Raw genomic sequence first — 26,312 nt, 5'->3', positions numbered from 1 at the left:
ACATATATCCCAAAAAGGGGAATGTCTATCACTTGAAAGAGTGTCATGATATTTTTGCTTTGGGGAATGCATGCAGCATGTTTCCAAGCCATACATTTCATATGTTTGTTCAGGTTCTTGTTATGGCTTGGAAGACAGACTAGTCAGTTGTCAGTAGCTGAGATGCATTTATCAAGATATCTGAAGGCACGCCCTAGACGTGGCATGACTATACAATGTGATTAGATGCCCATCTTTCCTTGTCTTTGTGACAGCTGGACTGGTTGTCTGTATATGGGTAGCATGTGAACAAGTAACAGAAGTACCATTATTAATAGCACAGGCAAATGCTTCTGCCTGTACGTTAGCCAGTTCAATATGCTGGAGGTGAGCTGGATGTGTTGGAAAACATAGGTAGAAGTTCCCGGTCATGTATTTGCGTAAAAGGAATACTCCCCCCACCATGCAGGGGAGGTATCTGATTATGAGGGTTTATTGTGTGTTTATTGTATTAGCGCCCACTCTTGGTTGAGCACTTTCCAGACACTTAAGAGTAATGATTCCTCCTCCAAGCATTTCACAATTTACAGAGTAAAAAATGTTATGTAGGTGGAGGAAGGAGAATAATAACCAACACTTTCCATTTACTTTCTGTGGAAGTCAGTTCATGCAGTGTAGTCTGGTAGAAAGAGATCTTCAGTACCAGAACAGGTTATTTCATTCCCTGGGTCCACACAGAAGAAAAGTGTGACTGGATGAGGATCTAACAAACAAATAGATAAAGCTTTGTGCGGTGATAGGGCCAAGGAACAAATATAACACAAGGCCTGAGAAAAGAGATAAAATAGATAGGGGCAGAGTTTGAAAGTGGAGACAAGAGGCTTAAATCTGATAGCAACAGAATCAAGGAACAAGGATTACAAAATCAAACCAAAAAGATATGAAAAACAGGTTTATAGCAGTATTTTTAATGTTTAAAGGAGACTTTGTATGACATGTTATGACCTAGATGTTAGTATCACTGCTGCAGTTGGCAAGACAGTTAATATACCATCATTGTTTATTCTCTAATTGTTTCCTGTGCTGGCAAGATGCCATTAGCTGTTAGGGAGGTTCCTCCTCCTCTGTGTGGCTATGTTCTGTCTGCTTAGCCCAGCATCTTCTGGGTTTAGAGTTTTATGCCAAACATTTCACATGGGAAATAAGCTAAATTAGAACAAGAAAAGTTCCATCATATAGTGGAACGATCCCCATCAGTCCTACTTACATCAAAAAAGGTCATGTTAAACAAGACATAAATCTTGTTAATGGGTTGTGTGGTCACTTGAGATCATGTTTTCAATCAGAAGTTTAAATAGATTTTATGCTATAAAACACTGGGCTAAATTCATTCTAAATAATTCTCCTCTCTTCATCATTTAAAAATGGTATGTTCTCTGAAATATTCCTCATTTTATGAAGTTTAGCAAACTTTTTTCCTTTTGACTTATATGAGTCTTTCCTGAATTCCTTACAGTTTATTCAGATCTGACTAGGAACATTGGGAGTTCAAAATAATACTCCTAATATTCCTAGAACTGTATCGTTCCTGCCTGGGGACAGAGGGCCTCTTTGAATGCAGCCTTAAACATCATTAACTGTTTTCTGGACTGTTGTATATTGGACTGCTGTCATTTTTGCAGCTTGTCTTATCCTTCAGTCTCTCATTCTTGTTTTGCAGCTTTCTCCCTCAAATTGTTTTCCCTCTAGATATGCTAACTGCCATTTTGCCTATTTGAATCTTGTGATACTGATGAGTCAAAGTCTCAGTCTAAGTAAAGTAGAACAACTGTTCTGAAAGCAGTAGTCTGTGCTGATTTATACCAGCTGAAGCTTTGTCCCCATGTTTCTGATTCCGTCACTATTATTAGAATTATGGTAACGCCCAGATGTGTTAAGTATCCTTCCAATATAATGATATGACCCAATCCTTGCCTCTGAGAGCTCCCAGTTTAGAAAGATAAACCACATACCAAAAGAGAGACAAGGGAAGAAGCACTGAGTCAATTTATTTTAGTATATTTTAGTCCCTGTTTTGAAGAATTTACTGAAGACCTGCTTCAGGACAGTCTGTAATACCATGAATTTGCTCTCCCTTTTTTAATTTGTTGGTGACCTTAAGATGTTCCTCTTCCTACAATCTAACACTGTGGCAGTTAATCCAAATGATTGTTGCATCCACACTGATTTAACTGAATTTATTAATGAGTTTTTGAAGGAATCTGCACTAAACAATTGATATGACTCCAAAGGTTTTCCAAGCCTTTTGATTCTCTATATTTTTCTAATGTCATCCAAAATGCTATTGTTTTACTAACAGTTTTTTTTTTTATTATTATTAAATCCTCAACACTACTTATTGCTTGCGAACATCTCAGTTTCCTGTGTTAGTGCTTTGGAACTGGCTCCCTAGCTGCACAGACCTGTGCAGTCAGGTTACATGTGTGTGCATTGTGTGTGTGTGTCTGTTAGTTCCTATACACTGCTGTGTCTCTCGTCTCTTCAAACTTGTTGATCCAATTTAAACTGAATAACCATGGGACAGAAGTCTCAAAACTGCATTTTTTTTTAATTTCATGAAAATAACAAGCTATGGATATGGGAAGGAAGCTCAGCTGCTGTTCCCACTAAGGCAAAGGCTGCAGTAGGAAGCCACCCCTAGTTAGATAGCAGAAAATCCACACAAGAATGCCCCAGACCCATGAAGGAAGTATAATTTGGGGCGTGCTTTATATTAGATACTGTAAGAGTCAGCCCCAAGACAGATTCACAGTAAATGAGCTTCATTAGCTCCTCTGGTCACAGAGTGAGCATGTTTTTGCTTGCAACATTTGTTCCCTTACTGTGCTAGGGATGGGTGTTAGATACAGGGAACATAAGTGCCAGGAACATTCTTTCTGTTTTTGAGGATCACTAATATATCTGCTTTTCTTCAAACTTGTGGTACCTTCCTGCTTTTAATCATGAGCAGCCCAAGATCAGCTTCTACTTGCTAATACTTTTAGATATGCATTGTCATTAATGACAATGCATATGTGTTGAGATTTTCCAATTGAAAATTACTATTTTTGTACAGATAACGCTTTGTCTGTGGTGTTGATGTGTAGATGTGGATGCAAGAGAGGTGTGATCTAATGGGTGAATATGGGGAGTCAAGATCTTCTCTGAGGTCTTAACCTACCTTTTTATATTGCCTCAGTCTGTGGCTTGGGGAAGATCACTTTCTCTGTCAATGCCTAAGATTCTCCACCTGCAAAACAGGGTTAATGTTGTCCTTCACCAAATGGTCCTACCTCCAAAGAGAATTATGCAAGAGAATTAACTCACTAATATTTTACATGATTTTTAGCTAAAAAATCCTGTAGAGTTCTAAATATTTTTCAGATTTGTACCTCTAAGAACTTGTCAGGGAAGCACGTCTCCTCAGCATTGAGTTCAATCTGCCAGCCAGGCAAGATTATTTCCAAGATATTTTCTTGCAATACTCATAGTTGTAGGGCACTAACTGCTCCAGAACTGCCTCTGTCAGGGTTTCTCTAGGCTTCTGCTCTCCCTAGATCCTAGACCTTCAGGATCCTGAGTGAGGAGGGCTTTTTTGGATGTCCTGAAATCCCTTCCCCAACCCTTCCTTTGTGTGGTCAGGCTGTGTTCTCCCCAGCTGCCCTTTTTATTTGCACAGTAGCTTCTCCTTGTTTCCTGTCCTGTCCCCCTGGAGTTCACAGCAGGGCAGTATGCTTTGTAGCTGAATCCAGAAGCCATGGTCCGTGTCAGCTTCCAGTATCCCCATCCTTGCCTGGAAGGCAGCCAAGATCTCAGCACAGCATGGAGACAGAGGCCTTTTTGGAAGTCCGTTATCCCCAAGAAAAACATCTATGACCTTTCTTTAGGAAGGTCTCAGCCCAGCTTTTGCTGATCGGACTTTGTTACAGGAATCCACGTTTGCCATTTCTTCGGGGTGACAGACCTCTTGCCCACGCATGTTGAGGGAAGGGATTAAGACTGTATGCTTTGCAGACTCCAGGATCATAGTGATTTTATTAACAAGGAAAAGAATTTAAAAGAAATAGTATACATAATACCAAACAAAGCACAATGAAATATGACCTGTGAATAAGAAGGGGGGCAGTGACTTGAGAGGCTTATCGTAACCCCATAATGTGTCAAGCTCTAAGATGCAACAGACTAAACCAAGTTTTGTTTTAGTCTGGTTTGGTTATTTTTTTTGTGCTTTATTCCAGACTTCTGCATTTATATCAGCTAGTTATTCAAAATCCAAAAGCTGGGATCAAGGTAGAGTTTCAGGGGAGGGAGAGGTTAATAAGGATTGGAGAGCTCAAGGGGTCTTGTCAGTGAGCTCTAGTTAGGAAATGGGCCTGTTTTGGCTCCTGCACTTCCTTTTCTCTTTAGAGCTCTGCCTGTCAGAAACGCCTTCCCACACATGAGTGCCCTGCCATTTGCCAGAGAATTGCGGGGGAGAGGGGCTTTTCCTGTCTTTATGCGGAGACTCAGCCAGCCCTCAGACTGTGGTTTTCTGTGGAGCCTAAAGCCCGCTCTCTGTGGCTTTGTGTGGTTTTTCACCGGAGAAGAAACTCAGGACAAATGCAGCGAAGTGCACTGCTCCCAAGGTCATTCTGAGGTGACTGGTGGGTGCTCAGCTATTCCTCTCGTCTTCTATCATTGCTCTCTAGCCACGAAACTACATGGTTATGGCATTGCCTTTTTGCCCTGGGAATCTGACTAACTTTGAGAAAAGACAAGGCAGAACTCCGAGCAAGCTGGTCCTTTCTAAAAAGAGTTGAGTGTTTTGCAGAGCTCACATAGGGAAACATGCCTCACTGCCCCCCTTGCCAGCTCCATTGCTGAGTTCTCTGGTGTCTCATAACATGCAGATTGTTTTATTCCCTTTATCAAACCCGCAGCATACTTACCCACCACCTGCTTTAGGAATAGAAACATTTTTTGTTTTGTGATATTACTGGGATTTCCTTTCTGTCAGTTGCCAGCCTAAAATTCCTTATTCAGGGAGGGTACCCTAGAGCCTTCTGATATTCTGAGCACCTAGATGGCTGGATTGAAGAACTGGCATTGTAAGATATTCCCTATAACCTTTTTCTTTCCTTGTGACTTCATCTCAATCCCAGCTCCCCCAGAAATAATAGCTTGGTAGAGTAGATGCAGAAAATGGGTAAAAGCTATAAAAGCTATGTTTCTCTGAGGATGGGACCCACTGTATGATCTGTTTGGAGATGGTGATCTCTTGTTTTTTCCTCTGGAACAGTATCATTCTGTGGCAGCAGTGAGCTTGTTTGCCTTCCTAGAAGCTAGTCCCAGTGTGCAAGGGTGTAAAATTCAGCTTTAAAACTATGTCACTGACTTGATCACTAAACTCTTCTTGTGTGTGCTTGGGAACTCTGGGGGTCTCCTTCACCAGGCAGATATTCTCCCTTACAAAAACGTCACCCACTCCATCAGCGCTCTCAACGATATTCAGAGAGACACTATGGTATTCTTGCTTTCTTTTTTTGCCAGGTTCTGTTTGCCAACCACTCACAATCCAGCACCAGCCATTTATCTATGTCAGCTAGCTCTGCTGCCTGCAAGCCATCAAGTGCCACTTCCAGTATCCAGAAGGCAGCCAGTTTGCACAAAGTGATGCCATCCCAGAGTATGCCTTCTCAGCTGGTTCCAAAGCCTCCAGCGAACCACAGGCAGGCAGTGGTCAGAAAGGCTGCAACACAGAGGATTTCCAAGTAAGTTTTCTCTCTCCCCATCCACAATAGAGTTGACACTCATTCCCCACAAAAGGAATCTGGGAAAAGAGCCTGTCTACATGCAGCTCAGGCATAGATCTTTCTGGCTATGCTATCCGAGATCAAATCTCAGAACACCTTGACTGTTGTAAACTGCAGTAGGTATTCACCATTGTGAAGCTTCATGTTTCGCTACACTAATGTAAGCAGGACTGTAACATCATACAAACGTAAGGACATAGGAACTGCCAGGTTGAATCAGAGGACTGTTTGAATCAGAGGACTGTTTGATCAAGAGTGGGATTTGGTTACCTAAATACAAGTTGCTAGTGCCATTTCAGATGCCCAGGGCTGTTCCACCTGGCCTCCAGCTGCCGCTCCAGATGAGCACCAGTCTCCTGTAGGTCTTGTGTTTAATCTGCCAGTCCCCTGCAGATGTCTCAAATAACTGACAGCATACAGTGTGGTGCTTGACACCTGTGTTTAGGCACTTGAGTCACTCCCCCAGGTTTAGTCTTTGATGGGGGCTAGAATCTGGAGGGTCAGAAGAAGCTGCCAAGAAAAAAATAACTTTAAGAAGCTAATCTACCCTTAAGCCAGCTTTCCCCATGAACCCAACACGTAATGATTGACTTATGCCTTCAAGCACAAGTGTTTATTTCATTTAAAGTGCCTAATTTAATGATAGCTTTCCTCATTACCTGTAGATAATGAGGAAACTTATCTTAACTTTTACTAAGCTTTTGGTTATTGTTTTTGCCATTCTAAGGTAGATGGGTTTGGTGTGTGTTATGTTTAAAAAGAAAATAAAGTACTCAAGTGTGCTTCATGAAGTGTTACTTACTTTAGGTTTGCTTCCTTTCCATTTCTTGGAATGTCTTCTCTTTTGTGCATTATAAGAGAACGTGAACAAGAGTTCTGTTTTTTTTTTCTTATCTTTATCTTTCTTTAGTAGCTCCCTCATGTCTCTGTTTATCTCTGCTTGGTCTAAAGCAATTCCATCATTTAAATCCTTCATCAGATTTTTCCTTATATATCAGCCTTATAGATCAGCCTCGTTTCATCTCTGAATATTGAAGGGGAAAAATTTCATTCATAACTTCCTCCCTTATACTCTACAACCAGAAGTGTTGTAAAGCTTTCAGAACAGGTTCCTGTGGGGTTCCCTGATTCTGCGTTTTCCACCTTGATTAAAAGAGAGGAGGCTTAATAACTGAGTAGTGAGGAAAGACACTTTATGAAGATGGGCATAGTCAGTGTGTGGAGATCAAATCTGGAACTGCAAGGCATATTTAAGGAGCTTGGGCAGAACCATGCTGGAGAAGCTTATGTATTTCCTGCCTGTACTTTTATTGTCTTAATAGATAGCACACTAAATTTATACTCCAAAACTGTTTAAAAAGAAAACGATATTAGTAGACTTTGTCAACTGATCAAGTGCAGATTTGAGCGTCAGGTCTGGCAGGTATATGCTGGTGGATTTGCTATCTGATTTCTTTTATGCTGGGTGGCTCATCTTAGTACAGGTGACAAGCTGTGTCAGTGGGTTTCACTGCCGGGCAGTAGGGATGTGTATTTGAAGATGCCGGTGAGCTGTGCTCACTTCTTGGCAGAAGAAATGTTTATCCTTGTGAGATGGAATTGCAGCTCCTTGGACAGACTTTACTTTGCTGCATTTTTGTGGTTTCTGTTCTGTGACAGGCAGGAGTGTGGGAAAACCGGAAAAAGTTCAGCACCAAAAATGCACAGAAGGGGGAAAAAAAGCAAAAGATTCCTTCAGAATTTCAGAAACCTAATCCAAGTATTGAAGGCTGCAAGGAGCCACTCCGGAAATACTTTCCAAGTTGCCTTTCAGACTCCAGCACAAGGCTCCAAACCCATTCTTGCCATTCATGGGATCTTGCAGTAACATTTTTTCACTTACATGGAAAACAGCAGTGCCCAGCTATACTTCCAGCATACTGAGAGCTGATCGTTTGAAAACTACTGTGTCTCAGTCTAATTTAATCCATCTATTGTTGTCAGGAAAAAAATAGAGATGCATCAACAGAGGAGAGTGGATGGAGAGAACCCTCTGCCTCAAAGGAACATAGAGATGAAAAAGATGCCTTGCATGCTCCAGCTTGTTCTTTACCATCCCTGGTTATTCTATACAGAGTATTCTCTGTCACTGTGTGTAGTCTGCTTTTAAAAAACTCCAGTGGCAGAAATCCCACCGTGAGAGTCTAAACAACCTTATTATTAGAAAGTTTCTCCTGATGAGCAATCTGAATTTATCCTTTGTTTCATACTGTTGTACCTTGTTCCTCCTTCTTGAACCAACCTAGACAGTTTCCCTTGCAAATACTTTCCATCTTTTGAATATTCTTCTACTTCTTGGAGATTCCTAGTGTTGCTTAGACTTGTTGAGGTTTTGTTAACCTCGGATAGTAGTTCCACCTGCCAAGCCCTTAATTATCTCTTGAAGTTACTGTATTTTCTTCAGTTTGTCAGAGTGCTTGCATTGTGGCACCCAGAATTGTAATTTTCCAGTGTGGGACTACTGTATCCTTAGGTTATGACATGGCAACTATCCCTCTCCATAAAATCTAATGTAATTTTGGCTTTTTGGCTGCTTTATTCCTTTGTCAGGTCATCTTTGATTTGCTACTCGTGCTCACCCCTGATTCTTTTTGGCTGTTTTCCTGACCTCTTTCCTCAAAGAAGGTCTCAATGCTATATATAATTTCCACAAGACTTGCATCCACTGAAACTAATCCCATTTTGTTCATTCTGATGTTAAAGCTCTGTGTCTCATTTTTTTTTCTTAAATTCCTGTAGGCCAGAACTTATTTCTCTGTCTGCTCTTTGCAGCTCCTGGCTGTTGTTGAACATCTTAATAAAAATCTTCTTTTCAAACTTGTTTGTAGAATTCCTCCAGAGACTGGACTGTGAAGACAAACTAGAATTGACTTTGTCTTTTTGACCTATCTCTTCCTTGCATGCATTATCATTTCTCTCCCAGCCAGCACACGTGGCCTCCAGAAGAGGAGGGAAAGAGTAAGAGAAAAATCAACTACAAACAGAATGAGATGCTAAAGATGAACATTACTGACTAATTCAAAAACTATCTTGTAACTTGGACACTTCCCTGGTTAGAACATAAAGGAAAAAAAGTAATGGAACAGCCAGACAATTCAGTCTTTTCTATTCCCGTTCTCTCTTGTTTTCTCAGACTCTCAACTTGTAAAAAGTGGTAGGTTGACTTTATAATGGATTGTGTCCAAAGCAGACTCCTTGCTTAAGCTAATAGTGTGGAAAACTGGGGCCCACGTTAAGGTGTGGAAAAAAGACTATGTCAACTGGGAGAAATGGTTTAATATGTAGCTCTGTTCAGAAATGTAACCCCATAAAATGGTCTCATGGGGCTCCATATTTTTAATTAAATGTGCTCAGATTACAAGTAAAAAGATAGTTTTTGAACAGCTACCACCACAAACTCTTCTTTCTTTCCAAGAGTCAGATTGGGTCCTTTCCACTGTGCATGTTGCCACTAGTATTGGCAGGTTTCTGAACCACGTCATTCTATTCCTGAAGAGACCTGTTGGTAACTGAAAGCAGAATTTTGAGACAGAGGTCACAGAAGTAGCATTTGTAAGACATGGGATGAAGCAGATGTCCCCAGAAGCAGCATTTGGTGTACAGGACCTTCATATTACAGATGACAGCATGCAAAGCAGGAATATATATTAGCTCTACTGTCAGAACACAGAATGCATTTGTACAGCTGGTAGATAGAAAGAAAATATTTCTACTTTTAGGAATGACTAAGTCACAATAAGTAAAAATTTCTGCACTATCATTCCTATGGTAACTTTTTAGAGAACTGCTCTCTAAGTCAAGAACTATGACAACATCAAGCAAAGCAAGGTCTTGGACAGGTTGTGAACAGAACTGTCCCTCAAAGAAAACATTTTAGAAAAATTCAGCCATCAATGCTAGGCCACTATATACAAAGAGAGGAAATAGCCAGCAGAAAAAACGAGCACTCAGGTCAAGATGTTATAAGCGAGAGAGCCCAGGAAGAACATTGAGTTTTCCAACAGTAGACTGGAACATCAGAAACTATCAGGAATGTTGTTCAACATGGCATAATATCACGTACTGAACTTCGGTGTAAACGTCATTCCCAACATCTCTATTCAGGAAGACTTTTCAGTACTCCCTTGAAGCCACAACACCACGACACAAAATCTTTCCACCTTGTTCTTCTTTTGTATATTTGCTTTGGCACCAGCAGTAGAAGATCCAAAGTTCTGCTTTATTGTAACCAGTACAGAAATAGGGTAGAGGTGATGTGTTTCTCCAGGGTTCAGAAAGTCCATCCCACAGTTGGGTGATGTCCTGACTGCAATCAGAAATGGAAGTAGCCAGCTGGTTTAGGACAGGCTGGCCAAACCTGCCAAATGTGACAAAAGTAGAGGAATGACTACAAAGATGGCTCTGTAAAATGCTGTGGTTCTGGTTCGTATCCTGTCTTCCCCATGTGTGATTATTCACTAGCACATGCGAACTGTCTCAAGTGAGCTGGGCATATCACACATACAAGCTGAGGGCCCACTGTGAGGAGGACAGACAGCAGGGAGAAAGCATGTAACTGTTAATGGGACCCCTTTCATGTTCTGCTACTGCTGTACTGAGGCACGCCTGCTTTTTTAGCTCCTGAGCATCTGGGTTAATCAGGCTGCCTGACCCTTGGATGTTTTTGGCAGCAATAGCAATGCATCTGAGAGAGGTGGCTTGATTTAACACCTTGACACAGCTGGGCTTATGAGGCCTGCAGCTCTTAGCCCCTGGCTAGCCTCAGATCATACACATGTGGAGATAGCCTGTCCAAGAGCAACAAAGAGGAACAAGCCTCCCTGGCTCTGCTCTTCACATCTGTTGCTGTCCTCTCATCAAACCTAGAGTCTGTGTGATGTGAATTTGTTAGCATCAGTTCTGTTCTTCCTGGCGCACTAGATTCATTCATAGCATCCTAAACAACTAGGTTGTTACGATAAAGGTATTCAAAATTTAGCCAGGAAAATATGATTTCTCTGTCACGTGTGAAACAAGAGCATCCTCCAAATTTGCAGTCTGAGGTTGGGCAGCTTAGGGGTGGTTTAGTGCCTAAATGAAGAAAATCAGTGCCAATTTCAAGGAGAGGTTATGTGTAAGAGATTAAAAAAAAAAAAAAAAAAAAAAAGGCCAATGACAGGGGACAGTGGGGAAAGGCTGCTTTTGCGAGTATTAAAGAGGAAGAAACAGAGACTGTAGCAATGGTTTGCACTGGAGAAATGGAAGCAAAAATGATACATTAAAATGGGGGAATGAGAAAGGCAGTGGGGTTTCAGCCAACCCAAGGAGGAAGAAAGTGGAAAGGGATTAACTCAGTTTAGGCAGTGAATATGTTCTGGCACTGGAACTTCCATTAAGACAGCAGAGGGAACTTGAGGCCTGAGCTTAGACAGAATGGTGAGAGATCTAGGACACAGAGGTAGATCTGAGGATAAGCTGTGTGGAGGTGACAGTTGAAACCACAAGGGTCAAGATAAAGTGTGGGTAGACAAAAAAGAGGGGGACAAGTCTGTAGAAGGAAAGGGATTTTCCAAAGGTAAAGCAAACTTAAAGGTAGAAGTGTGACTGTTCCCTGTTAATTTTTTGTTGTACTTGGTGACATTTTCAACCATTAATCTTGCATTTTACCTACAGAAGGGTGAGCTGGATTTGACCCTAAGTCATACAGCATTAACAACATAGGCAAACTAATTATGAGCGTGTAATCTTTATGTAAGAGGCATAAAGAGTACATCTGGATTCTCAGCTCCCAGATGGACCATGCAGTATCAGCAGCAAAAGAAGCCATAAGTACACATCCAAGATTCTTTCTAAGAGGCAATACACATAGAAACAAGCACATCATTTGACAATAGCATTTCAAATTATAGCTGCATTGAAGTAAGGGGCTATGTTTTGCAAATGTCGTATCAGAGCCCCCCTCCCTTCCCATCTGGACTCCAATTGATTTCACTCATATCCAACTGCGAGAAAATACAACAGTGCCTCACTGGCCTTTTAGCTGCTAGGAGCACCTGGTTTCCTGGCAACTTGCTGGCTTTGAAATTTGAAGGCAGAAGGTTTCAGACAACATTATAGAAACTGCGCACGTGTGCCTGGGTCTGTTAGTCATCAGGGCCTCATGTGGGAATTGAAGATTACAGTGCTCTCCTGAGGAAGGGTGTTGAGTAACTCTCTATAAAATAGCAGAGTTGAATGAGTGGAGGAATAAGGATTGTGGCAGAGAGGCAGGAGTGCTAAGTGCAGAAGTCTGGAGTGATCAGAACAGTGCTAAGCTGGAAGGAAGAGCAGCAAGAGGGATAAGGGGGAAGAGGACAAACCAAGAATGAATGGATAGATTCTATAGGTTTTAAGGACAGAATAGATCCCATTTTGACTCCTCTTGAGAATAAACCCATTTTTACGTAGGAAGAGACAGTCTCATTTTAATAATAAATCTCTATAACACAGGAAGTTTAGTTGTACTCCACAGGGTATAGTTTTACTGTATCTCAAATGTTAAGCTGAATGCAGGAAAATTTGCATGAAGTATCTGCTTGAGGACTGGCACTGGGTTATTGGGGATTAAATGCTTCCTGTGGGTCTCAGTGTTTAAGACAAGTAAGAAATCTTGCCTCAATGAGTTGTGTCTGCTGAGACAAGGTGCAAGTGCAAAGTTTACATTTGAATATAGCATGTTTTGCCAGCCCTCTTGTGTGCAATTCTGTTTTATAGATTGCTTAATCATTTTGCTTCAAACCACTGAAGTAGGGTGATAACAGCATTACTAGTTGTGTTGTGCTTTGGCAGTCCAATGTAATTTCCCATCTCCTTTATCCTTCAAAATCAGCTTCCAAGGCTTGTGGAACAACTAAGTGCTTTAGGTACATTGAAGTCTTGCTGGTGGCTGTGTGCTCATCTGCCTCCCTCTGCCTTGTTGGAGCTGTTTGCTGTCACTGCCCATTTCAAGCTGTGTTCACACACAGCTTCATAGCTACAGTGCTAGTGAGATTATGTAAACTAGAACCCTCAATTTTTTGTTCAAGACCTTTATTCTTCCTTGGTATTTCTTTTCTCATCTCTGTCTGATCTGATGCTTTTGCCTGTCAGGGTGACCTCCACTGAAAGGCAGCTAAACAGATTCCAGAACAGCCTTAACAGTGCTGCATCCTGTGAGCCAGGGACAAATTCCACAGGTGAGTGCCAGTCCTGAAGCCCGGGAAGAGGGGAATGCTGGGATGCTTTCATCTTTCTTAAGAACTGACAGGGAAAAAACTAACTTCTCAGCAAGAGGAAGAAACACAGCTGCCTACCCTGCATGTAGTGGTTTCTAGCTAACAGCCTGGGATCAGCTGTGTAGGGATTTTATTCCTCTTGCGAGTAAAAAGACTAAAATGAAGGGAGCAAAGTCTGAGCTTCATAGAGCTGGAAGAAGAAGATCCCTAAGACTGTGGCTGGGAAAAAACTTGGCTAAAATGGCCCCACTTTGCTTTGGGCTTTGGCTCAAAGAAGCTCTGTTGTTTGAGTTCGGCCTTTAATAAAGGGCCAGGACATTCTTTACATTTTTTTTGGTCTTGCAGAAAAGCCCATTAGTTCAGAAGAACTTAGTTGAGACTTGTGAATCAGCTGCATAGTGAAGTCAATCAGTAGAGGTAACAGCTCTCAAAGGAAAATCGCTGAGACCTATAGAATCAAATCTTTGTCCTTCCCTAATAATTACTTCATCCAGAGAGGGTTCTCTGATGATAGGGTCTCAGGAAATGAGGACCCAATCCATTTTTCATTGATGCAGAACTATTTGCAGTAGATAGTAGTCTTGATGAACCCAAATCATGTGTGGTATATTGCCCAGGGTAATTTGTGGTGATGCTGTAATGGAATACATAGCCAAATTACACTTCAGAATACTTTGAAAGAATTATGTTTCTGACCTTTAATTTGGCTGTGAAAACCCTGAAAACGTGACTTGAGTATTGCTAATAGTGATTTCTGTTTGTGGTTTCACAGGCTGAAACAAAAGTTTGCACAGGGGTGAACTGCCCCATTCATCTCTTGGATATTTAGCTCTGAAACTTAAAGATGACATTTCCAGTATTAATGTCAGTGATTTTATTGCTGATCCTCTAGGACAAACATTCAGCTAATGCACATACTGTACAATTCCAAACTGCCTCCCACGCTTTACCACCTGCCAAAAACTCCAGCTATCCTACCAGAGATTTTATAGGGTGAATAGCCACAGTCAATAAAAAAGGCCCTACAGCACATTGGAACATGACAGTGTAGGAATAGAGTATAATGGGATTATCAAAATAAATAAAATAATGTCAACATTGTAGTATATGTACAGTTGAGGCAAAAATTCTGGTCTGCTGTATAGCTTAAGCTGAGTTTTTACTACAGCATGTAAACCCAGGTTACACATAGGTTTATCAGTAAATGTAAAAATGTAGTTCTCAATATATTGATCAAACTGGTTTGCTGAGTGGACTTACATGAATATGTTTGTGTGCCGCCTTTCTCACAGTTTTCAGAGCTCTCTCACAGTTGCCACCCTGTAACTTCTAACCTCTTCAGGAGAGTCTCTGCCTCTGCTCTGGGTACTGTTGTTCATACATGTGTTTGCAATAACTGCAGGCAGTAGCACTTTTCTGTCCTTTCCTGTTTCTGTGCATGTGTGAGGACTGTTGACAATATTGATGACAGAGAGCAACAACCAGAGTTGCAAGAAAAATACAGGCTAGATAACAACTACAAAGGTGAAAGTAATCACCCTCGCCAGGAGTACTTAATGTCCTGTGAGGACTGAGAACTTTACCTCATGGTTTTTTTCTGTAGGATTGTGCTAGCTGCACTGGGCTAAACTTATCCTCTCTGAATTTGAAAGAAAGGCATTGAACCTGTCAGTTAACTGAGAGTGGTAGAGCTTAAATAGAGCCCTACTTTGACTAGGAGTAGGCTAACAGAAGCAGGATCTAGTGAGTAGGTCACTCAAAGCTTCCTTGTCCTTAGGAGATGTATATAGCTCCAGGAATAGTGCTAAATATTGCAGTGATTGGACTAAGTAGAGCAAAACAATGTTTGTTCTTGGAAAACGGGGGGAATGATATTTTCTTCAGCTTTGCACCAAGCCACTGGTATGCATCAGAGAATGCTGTGCCCAGTCTGTGTGTCTCGGAGACTACTCTGGTCCTTCCTGCAGGAACAGCTGTTTTTCTTCTTCACTCTCTATTGATTGCTTACAATTGGCCCTGATTTCCCTCATCAACAGCTTATTTGGGGTTACTGTTTCACGTGTATTTAGTATCCTACATACCAACTAGAGAGACTGGAGACACAACTCATAAGGCAGATTACAGAATAAATTGCAAGAATTTAAAGATAGCAGGCCATGAAAAGTTGTGGAGCTAAAAGAGGAACCAGGCAGAACCTCTGCATAAAAACACACACAAATGTTCAAAAATGTCTGAGAAGCTTGAATAGACCTTCATTTAATAGAAGCCTGCAGGACAATTAATTTGAGAGTTGGCACAACCATTTCATACCATTGTATCAGGCAGGTTTTGTGAAGAAAACATCCTGGGAGAATGAGGAAGTCATTTGACTACCATAGGTCTACCTTTGCTCCCTGTCGGAGTGGGCCCTTCTATGACTTTAGAAATGGGAGAGGCCAATAAAGTAACCACTGGGAAGTTCTGTTTGTATGTCTGGCAGTGTGGAGCTGTATCAACACAGGCTTTTGAGCTGCACCTCATCTCTCACCATTTTATGCTCTAGAACCTGCTTTTGGATGATGCTGGCCCTTGTAGTCCTTCAACTGGGTGAAAAAATGATACCTGTTAGAGAAGACAAGGTTTAATGGCAAAGAATCTGATGCTGTGCCAAGATTTCACTCAGTAGCTTGCAGTGTCTTGCTAATGTATCTGCTTCCGCCATTTTTCTGTGGGATACTGTAGTGCCTAGGGTTTGGTCTGGGCTGGTGGGCATAATGCCATAAAAAGCAGCCGTATTTTCCATTTTCCACGTCCTTTGGAAGTTGACTGTCAAATTATATTTGCCAGATCCAAACCTTTATCCAGCCATTTCTGATCCACTAACACAGTCATAGGGCAGAGAAAGAGAAAGACAGTATAGGCTGGGCCAGCTTAAGGTAATAGTAACCTGTCATGCTGTTAGCCCATTCTTCTCATCTCCTCTAACAGCCTCTCTGAGGAATAGTAGATACTGGAGCTTTGCAGACAAGAAGCATAAAGGTGTCACAGATGATGTAACCAAAAGTGAGGGTGATACTCAAAGGAAGAGAGAGTTGGGCAGTATGGAAACTTTTAACCAGATTGTTCAGAGGGCAGTTTGCTGGTGGTTGGTAATGCAACTGTAGAGAATACAGGTTGTAGATACTGTTGAGCAGTGGGCTCAGGCTCTTGAGGACCAATCTCTTGAGATGAAATAAGAGGTAGAATAAAAGTCAGCATTTCTGCAAAGCAGCCCAGGATATAGGTGCAAGTGGGAAGGCAGATATTCTCAGGAGTACCTACGGGCAGGAAGGTATAAAGATAACCTGTAAGCTATCACTTGGGGTTTGTGTGTAGTGTTTGAACAGGCAGCTTCCTCTCAGCTCTTGGAAGTTTGCATTTAGCAGGATTTATTCTATTAAAGAAATACTAAGAATTACTACCTGTAGGGAGCATTCAAAACACTTCTGATCTGATTTTTCACTGACATTGAACACCCACAGTCACTGGTGCACTCGGGTGTCTGTCATTCTGAAACATAAGCTATAGGACAGTCATTATCACATTGCTTTTTTATCCTGAGCTACTTTGAGGGTCCCTCAGCATTACTATGATTGTTTTCTGCTTCATGGAATTTAACAATTCAATTAGTATTAGTGAAATAGGGTGATAAGAATTGAGAAATCCTCTCTCTTTTTCAAGTCTCCTTCACTATAGCTTGCTGGGTAACAGCTAAGCTAAGCATTATGGTGGGTTGTTTGGTTCCAGGCTGGCTTTATGAGGCTCTATATTTGATATGGCTAGCTCATACGATTCAGGAAGGAACCTAAGGGCTGGTCAGTTTTTTTACTCTGTATATTAACAATGTTAGGCGTATGGAAACACTTGCCACATCTTGCTATTTTATTTTTTGTTCCTTTGTAGTGGCATTAGGTGAATAATGCATGAACTTTTTTTCTCAAGAAAGTCAAGTTCCAGGTTAAAAAGGTGTCTCTTTTCCGCCAGAATTTAGCTTTTCAACAACTGGCAAGAAACACCAAGGAAGCTCTGTAGCTAGTTGGAAGACCACATACTTAGATATTTATTATATTTATTATTCATCCTTTTTTTGAAAATGCCAACAAAAAGCAGGTTTTAGGGAGAAGAGGGAACAAAGAGCACTTCTATGAAAACAGAACAGCATAGTCCCAGGCAGCTTTTCTGTTCCTGAGTGGACTCTTGTCTGTAGCAAGAGCAGCAAGAGCCTGGACACAGGAACAGTCTGAAAGACCTCAGCCGAACTGATTTGTAAGGGTAACAGTAACTATGAGTGAAATCTATCTTCTTTGTGTTTCTCTTTTCTCTGCTGCCAGCTTCTAGAGTGTTTGTGAGATTTTTCTTTCTTTTTTCTTTTTCTTTTTTTTTTAAGCTTCAGAACAAAGACTCCCTCCTGGGTTCTGTTTTCCCATGGCAAAAATATAAATAATGTGCTAATAACCTATATAATTATAGACAACTATGAATCATAATTAAAACTGTGCATGACTGATGCCTGGCTCCGGACTCAACAGGACTTTCACCTTTTCATCCTCAGTGATGCAGTTTTGTTGTGCTAATGTTTATATTGCTAATGTCCACATGGCTTTTCCACTAAGTGTTCTGGAAGGAAAGAACATTGGAGTTACTGATTTGGGAAGGTAAAAGTTAGTAATATGCTATCAGTGTCTGAGAGCAGTGAAGGCTCCTAATTCGTGTAAATTCTTAGTTCCCTACCTGATCTGGCTTAAAGCATAAGCCCCAAACTAATTTCTTTGTATTCCTGATCTCTTGGCAGTACTTTTCACAGAAGGTGAGGGTCAAAACTCAGTCTGAAGCTAGTGAGAAAACTTCTTGATCTAGGTCCTTATCTGAGCTTAGTTACAGGATGATGCACAGTTGTCTATTTACTTCAGACATTCACCTGGCCCCCATACGTTCCTGAATACCAACTCCTGAAGGTATGCCACTCTGAAATTAAAATGTATCATCATCTGTGAGGGCTTAGAATTGGATCCTAAACTGCCAAGAAACTAGTTGAAGAATATGAGGATTGATAAGCTGTTTTGACCTCATGCATGTAGAAGGCCGGCTGCTGTTCTCTAGTTTTCTAGTGATTTCCTTCTCTAGGCTAAGGTAGAGAGAAGTGCCTGAATGCCCAGTTCAAATAAGATGAACATGCAAGCAGCTGTGATCAGGTATAGAGCAATGAATGGAGCGTCCCTGCAAACCAGTTATAGTAAGGTGCACTTTTGCACTTATTCTTCTTTCATATCTAGCACAACCCCAGAATTTTTCAGTTGACAGGAAATCTACAGGTAGAGTGTATATTTCTAGAATTTTTTATATCCAGGATTATTGTATGGTGCTTCATAAGAAGGCCATGTAGATCTTGTTATTGGAAACCTGAAATTATAGTTAATGCTGGAGGGGTTAAGCTGTGATTTGCTGTTGTTTACCACTGCTTAGATGAGTGTTATTCTTGAAATCCAGCCTCTTTTATATAAGATCAAGGAAAGAAATTCAAGAGTTCTTTCTGCGGGTATACAAATGTGCAAGCATCAAGTTGCCCTGCACCAGCAAGAGGGAAAAAAAACTTCATGTAAACCCAACAGGCATTTAAACATGATGCCTACACTCATTTCATATCATTTGCCAGATCTAAACACAGAAAATGGCCTGAATTTGGAGATTCTTTTATCAGCCATTGTATCTTGGTTTTCTTGGAGCGATGAGATACGTAGCACAGCCACTATGCATGGCCTGTGTCAGACACCCAGCCATTTGCTGCAGTAGAGTGGAATTCCCAGCTGCCCAACCCTGTCCAGGCTTCCTCAGCTTCTGCCAGGCTCCTCTGCAGCCTGGGGAGGCAGTAGGTTGTTGAGCACCAGTGTATTTATTTTTATATTGATACCACATTCCCTAGAGAAACCTTGGCTACAGTTTCAGTTGGTCTCACCACACTGACAATATCTGTCCAAATCCTTCATCAGGAGCAGCTGGAAGTAGAAATCTCTCGGGTTTCCGCACTGTGCACTGCTGGTACGCCTCCTCCCTCGCACTAATCCTGTTAATTCGACTCTTCATTTGCCACCCTTCTGGTCTTCTCTTATTGCTGTGACTGACTGCACAAGTGGCCTTGACTTCGAAAGGTGACCTTCAAATGAGCACCTCGAGTAACCTCCACATCAGCCTACTTTGGCTGCTCAGCCACGAAGTATCTTATGACATGAAAGAGCAGCTTTTGATGTCACCTCATTGCTTATCCTAATCCAGGAATAGAATAATGCTGAGCTCTTCCCCATAAATCTTTCCAGAACCACCTGTCTGGCTGAGAAGCTCTCTGTGGGTTGCTGAAAGGGAACAGTGGTCTGAGTTCTGGCACTGGATCAAACCTTTCCAGTGCAGCCTTTCACCCTGCATACAGCCTTTGGCAATAGTGGTAATAACATTCTGTCAGCATCTCTCTGCCCTCTCTGTATTGCTGTCTCCCTGCAGAGAAAGGGTTATTGAGAAACACAATCAGTCCATTTCGTCATATTTTGGAAAGGAGTGGAACTTGATGTGGTAAAGATGAGGTGAATCCTACTGTTGTGTATGCCTTTTAGGGAGGGCAAAGAATCAGTTATGATGGAGGGTATTTGATTTCACATTCGTTCTTAGAATTATCTTTCTAAAACCATTTTCTTTGAAGTATCACAAAAGCATCCAGGAGCTTCTCTCTCTCTCCCCTGCTGACATCTACAGTTCCATAAAGAGGGCAAACGGAGGGAAAAAAGGTCCCCGTATAGTTGTTGATGGATAATTATCCCAGGTCAGATAATGACAGGTAAGCCTGTAGCACTGGATGGACCAGAAGAGAAAAGAGAGGGAAAGGAAGACCTTCTCCTTAACACATTTCTCGGTACTCTTTGGAGGAGAAGGGAACCATTACTGTATGACTAGCAATGAGCAGATATTGATGTGTCTATCAAATACCTTTAGAATACAGACACCGTCAAGATGGATCTCTCAAATTAACAGCAGGTCATGCTTATGTTTGTCTGAGTTTATCTACTTATCAGAAAACTGTGTGGAAGTCTTATTAAATCCCGGCAGAGTTTAAAGCTCTTTCCCAAAAGCAGAGTTCTAACCCCTTCTCAGACAATATTAACAAGATAATGTCAAACTCAGCCATCACCTCTCAGCTAGAACTGAGGGTCGTGTTCACTTCTAATGATCAGAAATTACATTTATTCCTTAACTTGTGAGAATGGCCTGCTTCTCATACCTTTAGTCAACCTTTTGCCTTTTTTCTATGAAAGGAAGGAGCATTTTCCTGTTGTTACTGGTCTCGTTCTCTTGAAAGTACATTCCAAGTCTCAGGAACGCTGGGAAAGTAGGAGAGAAAGAAAAGGACAATCTCTAGAAATTGGCTTCCTCATTTAAGAACTAGACCCCAGCTTGGATTTTAGGAGCCTTCGCTTTTGACAGACTCGAAGAAAGCTCCGAAGTGAGATAAGTAACGACTTTAGGCAGTTAGCATTTTTGCCCGACTGGGAGCTGAGCTTTGCGTGTTCTCAGTAGTTAGGTGATGGAGAACTGTGGAGAACTGCCTATATTTATTTGCTGTGTTGGAAATGTCGTTCAAGATCAGGTGTGCAAAGACTGGGAGAAGTTATATAATTCCTTGGGTTCTTCTGTCTCACATCTGGCCCTTTGGCATTAGGCTACCTGTAGAGAGGATGACTTTGCCCATCCAAAATGGATTTTGTTTTCATCTGGCATTGTTTTACTGGGACTAAAAATAGAAGCCAAAATGTGTGCGAATAGGGTAAAAAGAGTGTCTGGAGTTCTGAAATGTGTGGGGAAGAGTCAGAGAAAGAGAGAGTTACATCAAAACAGGGAGTAGGGAGCTGAATAAGAGAAGTCAGAATGAAGACTGCTAAGTACACAGGGGCATTAGCAGTTGGGGTGAGGAGCCCACCCTGTGCCTTCTCTGTGACGTGGAGAGCAGGGGGGCTTATGCTGGCTTTCACAGCTATGTCTCCATTTGTTAATGAGGCTGCTAACCACTCCTTCAGGCGGGGAGACTTCACTCAAATGAATGCAGTTGTGTGTGTCCTGTTTTTGTCACCTCCCAAGTAGAATTTCATGAGTTGGAACTGCTGCTTTCCCTTGCCTGCCCAATCCAGCAAGCCAACTTGAAATTGTGCCCAAAAGATGGGGGAGGGAAGGCTGGCCTTCAGTTGTCAGCTGTCCTGGCTTTCTAGCGTCGCTCGCCCAAGGATATAAATAAACTCTATCCATTTATCACCTTTCTTAGTTGTGCTGTATATTATCAAGAGAAGGCTGGGCATCAATCTAGGATTGGGAATTCCCTCTGTGTTTTGGGATAAGAAGTCTGAGTTTCTAGGATTATCAGAGCTTTTCAGGGAGAAAGGCAGTTCCTGGTTTTAACACTGGATTCAGGAGGTTTGAACATGTTTCTCAGTTCTGTCACAGATTCACTGTGGGTATGATGAAACAGCCGAAACAAGCTCTAAAAAGTTTTAGCACAGGTCCCTGACCCAGTACTGTCAGTCAGCCTGGTGCTCTGCTATGTCTCATTCCTGCTACTTGGAAGCAGGGTAGATTAGGTGCTGAATGTCTGACCTAAACTGTGTAAATCTGTGCTGGGAAAGTCTACATGGCACTGAATTTTATTGTGCTGATATCCCATAAATTTCTTTACACAACTCCTATGATATTCCCCTGACTTAGAATCATCTATAAAATCCTTTTTTCCTCTGTGTTCTAAGTACAGAAGTATTAATATTTTTGAGGTACAGTCATGGATGACATAATAGTATGTAAATATGTGGAAAGACATACAAGCAGATATTTTATGTTTTAACACCTCCTGGCAGGCAGAAATTAAAGGGGATTCATTCTGTTATATGTGGTTTTTCACTGCAATGACTGTCTTCACCAGAGAGAATCAACACTTATTGGCTGGTATCAGGAATAATATGAGGTTTTCTGTCCTCCTTAGTCAACCAGAGCTTCTTAAAAGGAGAGGTGGACAGCTCACCTCTAGCTTTGAAATGATAAAACTTCACATAATTTTATACATTAATATTTATGAAATAGATTGAATTGCAGCAATGGCCACAAACTGCGCTCATGGAAGGAATCCACATATTTACATGTAGACGTAGGAATGACCCTCTCTGCTTTGAGTCTGCAAGGTAGCCACACAAGAGGAACTCATACAAAGTGATTTCAGTTCAGTCTGTGAGAAAAGGCAAACTGTTCTGTGCATTTCTGTAGGAAAAGAAAGGCTCAAAAGTCTCTTCAAAACAGGAAGATGAGGTTGAAGTTGGCTGCCTTTCTCATGTGCCTTTGTTTCCTTAATATCAGCAGATTGCCAAGGGATAGGTTTCTGGACTGGTATCCTATCTTAATACACATAGTTGACAGTTTGGTTCCTAATTCATGTTCCAAACTTTCTGTGCAGTGACACAGCTGGCAATCCTGCTTTCTAAACATCTTTCCAGATCCTTTGTGCTCTGTGATGTTTGGCTCTATGCTGGGCTTTCAAGGAGAGCATATTTTTTAAAATCTAGCAATATTTTTAATAAACACAGCTCTCAACAACTGTCGCTCACATGTAGGAGCAAGCTGATGTGCTAAATGTACGGGACAAGCTTTACCTAGTAGATTAACTGTAAAATGCAAACTGTCCAAAATAAACTTGTTCATTTCTAAGTGTTTTGGATTTTTCTTTTTAAAGGAATGTCTAAGGACTCCTAAGTAAAAGAAGTGAAGACAACATTAACCTTTTTCTGTAATGTGCCTCAGTAGAAAAATGCTGCAGTATGTAGAATTAAAATCTCTCTCTTTAATACTGAGAGGAAAAAACTCATTCTTATCCACAGTTCATGCCTTTCAAAGATCAACCTTTTGACATACCCCATCCTTTTCACACCCTCATCTCTCCTGCACTGATGTCCTCAGCGATCTTATGGAGTGGGGGGGGGGGGGGGGGGGTAAGGATTCCTATGCAAGCAAATGAGTAACAGACGTAGAAGGAAGGAGACAAAAGCATACTGATATAAGGTAAAGGGATGCAGAGCTACAAGAGGAGCATGTGAAGAAATGAGTGAGGTTATGAAACAGTGAAAATGGTATTCTAGGCTTGAGAAGAATACCAAGATTACTTTTTCAGGCAGTAGCTTGTGAAGTTAGGTCTGTCATACTGATCTGTGCTCTCATTTCTTACTGTAGAGAGGTGGCTAGTTCTGAGATTTGCAGGCCAGTGCAGCAGTGTTTCACACAGTAGACTCCCCTGTGATGGCTCAAAAGATTTGCTTTGTGTTTTTTTCCAGCCTCTACTCACAGTGAAGGACTAACACTGAACACCAGGTGAGGAACCCAGAGCATTGCTTCCAAGTGTGGAGCAAAGGAAAAAGCAGCAGTGACTGCTCATACCACCCTATTCCCCATAACACCCAGGTGATGAGGAGGACCCGATGAGAAGAGAGGAAAGTACCTGAACATCTGTGAAAGCTGGTAATAGAGCTGCAAGCTGAGGTGAATGATTGCCTCTGAGAGCTTCTGCTGCTGAGCCTTGGGGTCCCTTCACATCTCTTCCTGATCACTGCCCATAACATCTTTTTGTAAGACAGAGGTCCTCGAGCTGTCTGTATTGTTTTTCCCAAGATCCAAGTCTGAACATAAATCTCCTCATCTGCTCAGCCATTTCAGTCTGTATTAGTCTTGTAACAGCAAATATTCTCTGCCCTCATTACGTGGCAGCCAACGGCAGAGAACAGTATTAGACCATATGACTAGAGACATTCTTGTTGGTTGCCATCTTGAATTTTGGCACAGAGCCATGGAAATGCTCGGTTTGAATAAAATCATTTCATTTGTTTGTTTTGGTTATAATTTCAGTTATTAATTCACACCCCCAAAAAATTTGCTTTTATATTGGACAGGATGTTAAATCTGTCATTATGTTTCACAATTGTATGCTTATATTCTGTGTGGCTTACTTTTGTATTTTGATTTCTGTTTGTTTATGCTTTATAAACTTTTTCAAATTGGCTGATGTTTTGAGACCCAGGCTTGAACCCTAAGGCCCAGGTGGCTCCTATCAGTTGCAATAGTGGCTTGGTGAAGCACTCCAGTTAAAATTTGCCTATTGCTATGAAACTTAATTCGTTGTGTTAGACAACATCAGCATCTGGAAATTGTTTTGGAGAGAAGATCCACCCATCCTCAAAATGTACAGGAAGCAGCTTCAGCTTTGGCTCATTCGTGGTGCCATGTTAAGGGAAAAAAATCATGATTTTCACAGTATTTTCCAACTTATCCCTTGTCAAACAGCAAGTGGTATAAGATCGTGTTTTCAAGGAGCACAAAAACTCCTATTGTTTATATCAGAGCCCTCAGATACGGGATTCTAACAGTCTGTCTGATCCGTTTCCCTATTCCGCTGCTCTCCTGTGCTTTCTACCCCATGTAATCAGTGCTAAGAGATCATTTTCATGTGTTGGAAAATAGATAATGATCAACCCAAATGGCCGATGAGAAGAAACAGTGTCAAATGGGAAAGTGTTTTCTCTTGCAATGCTTGTTTGTGTTCATGTTCACACTTTGGGTGTGCATAGTTCCTGTCATTCAAGACCAGATAAATTGTGAGAAGATGCAAAAATCATGCTCAAACCCCATTAGCTTCACTCTTCCTTGTGCTCCAGGCATGAATTCATAGGACAGAATGTGCATTTTGCTATTTCTGTTCCACTCACTCATGTGACGGAGATCAAATACTTCCATTGTTCAAAATCCAGTTCTCTGATGTAGCTGTTTCCATTCTCACTACTTTGGCTTCTCTTTCAGTTCCTGGACAGTCATGATCCTGTCCACTTTCTCTACATTTTCAGCTGTGTCCTCCAAGAATCTCCACGGTATTTGTTTGCTGCCTGTGCCTCATCATATATCATCAGTGACCAAAATTTTTGTAAGAGGACAGCTTGTGAATTTATTTTCAAATCCTGTCTCTTTTGTAATCATCAAATTCCACCTATTGATCTCTGAGATAGATGCTTCTACTATTTCTACTGGTCCATTAAGTTGTTGGCTCATCATTAGTGAAAATTTAGCTGCAGACAGTCTTACTTCAAAATTCTTTAATTACTTTAAAGTTCTTTTCCAAAATTCAGGTCCTTAGCAGCTATGGGCATTAAGACCTCAGGTCTGTTTTCCCATAGCCTATTCTGCCACCTTTGGTATTGTCTATAGCCTCCAACTTTTTATTCCACGACTATTTTAGGGGCTACTTCCTTACAAGATTTAGCTTCAGTAAATAATTGATTCTCCTCCTTACTTCCTCCCCGATGATCCAAGATATCCTTACTCTGCTGAGTTTCATGTGCAGGAACAAGCAGCTATAGAACCAGCCTTCTCACTTCTTCCATGTAGCAGTGACTTCTCTTTGTCACGGGAAGGCCTGATAGTCCATAGTAAAACACCTGTTGTCGTCATCTTCAGCACTGGCAGGTAGGTGTCATGTCTTCTGACTCCTTTAGCACTGGCTCTGAATTCTTCTGAGATCTGTGCTATGGATATGGCCTGTACTGTCACTAGATGCAGCCTCATCTTGATATTAAGTACATCCTTGTAGATCTCTCATTCCTACTTTTGTTCTCTAGTTTCTTTGCTCAGGTTGTCACAACCACCTCTGAAAACTGTATAGAGGTTTGAAGGATAGAGATTTAAGTGCACAGGTAGCTCAGGAAAGGTGATAGTCTACAGAGGACTGTTTGCAGTAACAGTGTTCTTTGCTTCTTTGTCTGGCAAATTACCAACTACTGCTGGCTTAGTATGAATATAGATTAATCGTTTTGTTATCTTTGCCAGTCTCCTACACCCTGATTCTGGGATAATATTTTGTACTAAGTTATATCTGGCATGTTTTCTCAACTGTGATTGTGTGTTAGGTATAGTTAACACCAGATTTGTAACTTTGATGACCAAGTAGCAGGATATCAGACATCTTGCCTCTAAGGTTTGGAAATGTTGAGGGAGGTATACGCTGCAGTTTAAGACCCTCCTTTTGAAGAGATGTATTTTTCAGCTTCAGGTACAGCAAAGTCTTCCATCCTCTGCCCCTGGAAAATATTTCTTCTGCCTCCAACAAATAAAAACCCCAAAGATTTTAAGACTGGTCCTTTACCTCAGGCCAAATACCCCA

General features: G+C 41.4%; 1 protein-coding gene across 12 annotated transcripts in view; it reads left to right on the top strand.

The window, feature by feature from the left end:
- Window positions 1-24,162, top strand: part of TTLL5 (tubulin tyrosine ligase like 5) — a 134,789-nt gene extending 110,627 nt beyond the window's left edge. For 8 of the 12 annotated variants that reach the window (XM_064512285.1, XM_064512284.1, XM_064512282.1 and 5 more), the window contains 3 exons: window positions 5,548-5,768; window positions 12,957-13,042; window positions 23,443-24,162. In XM_064512285.1, coding sequence (XP_064368355.1) covers window positions 5,548-5,768; window positions 12,957-13,042; window positions 23,443-23,483 — 348 coding nt within the window. In that variant the 3' untranslated portion in view covers window positions 23,484-24,162. Of the gene's footprint in view, window positions 1-5,547; window positions 5,769-12,956; window positions 13,043-23,442 lie in introns of those variants that run through there. The other 4 variants (XM_064512291.1, XM_064512289.1, XM_064512287.1 and 1 more) reach the window with 3 other exon arrangements.
- Window positions 24,163-26,312: the final 2,150 nt, after the last annotated feature.

Source organism: Dromaius novaehollandiae, chromosome 5 (genome assembly GCF_036370855.1).
Source record: "Dromaius novaehollandiae isolate bDroNov1 chromosome 5, bDroNov1.hap1, whole genome shotgun sequence".
NCBI classification, from domain to species: domain Eukaryota; kingdom Metazoa; phylum Chordata; class Aves; order Casuariiformes; family Dromaiidae; genus Dromaius; species Dromaius novaehollandiae.
This window is presented reverse-complemented; position numbering and strand designations above follow the sequence as displayed.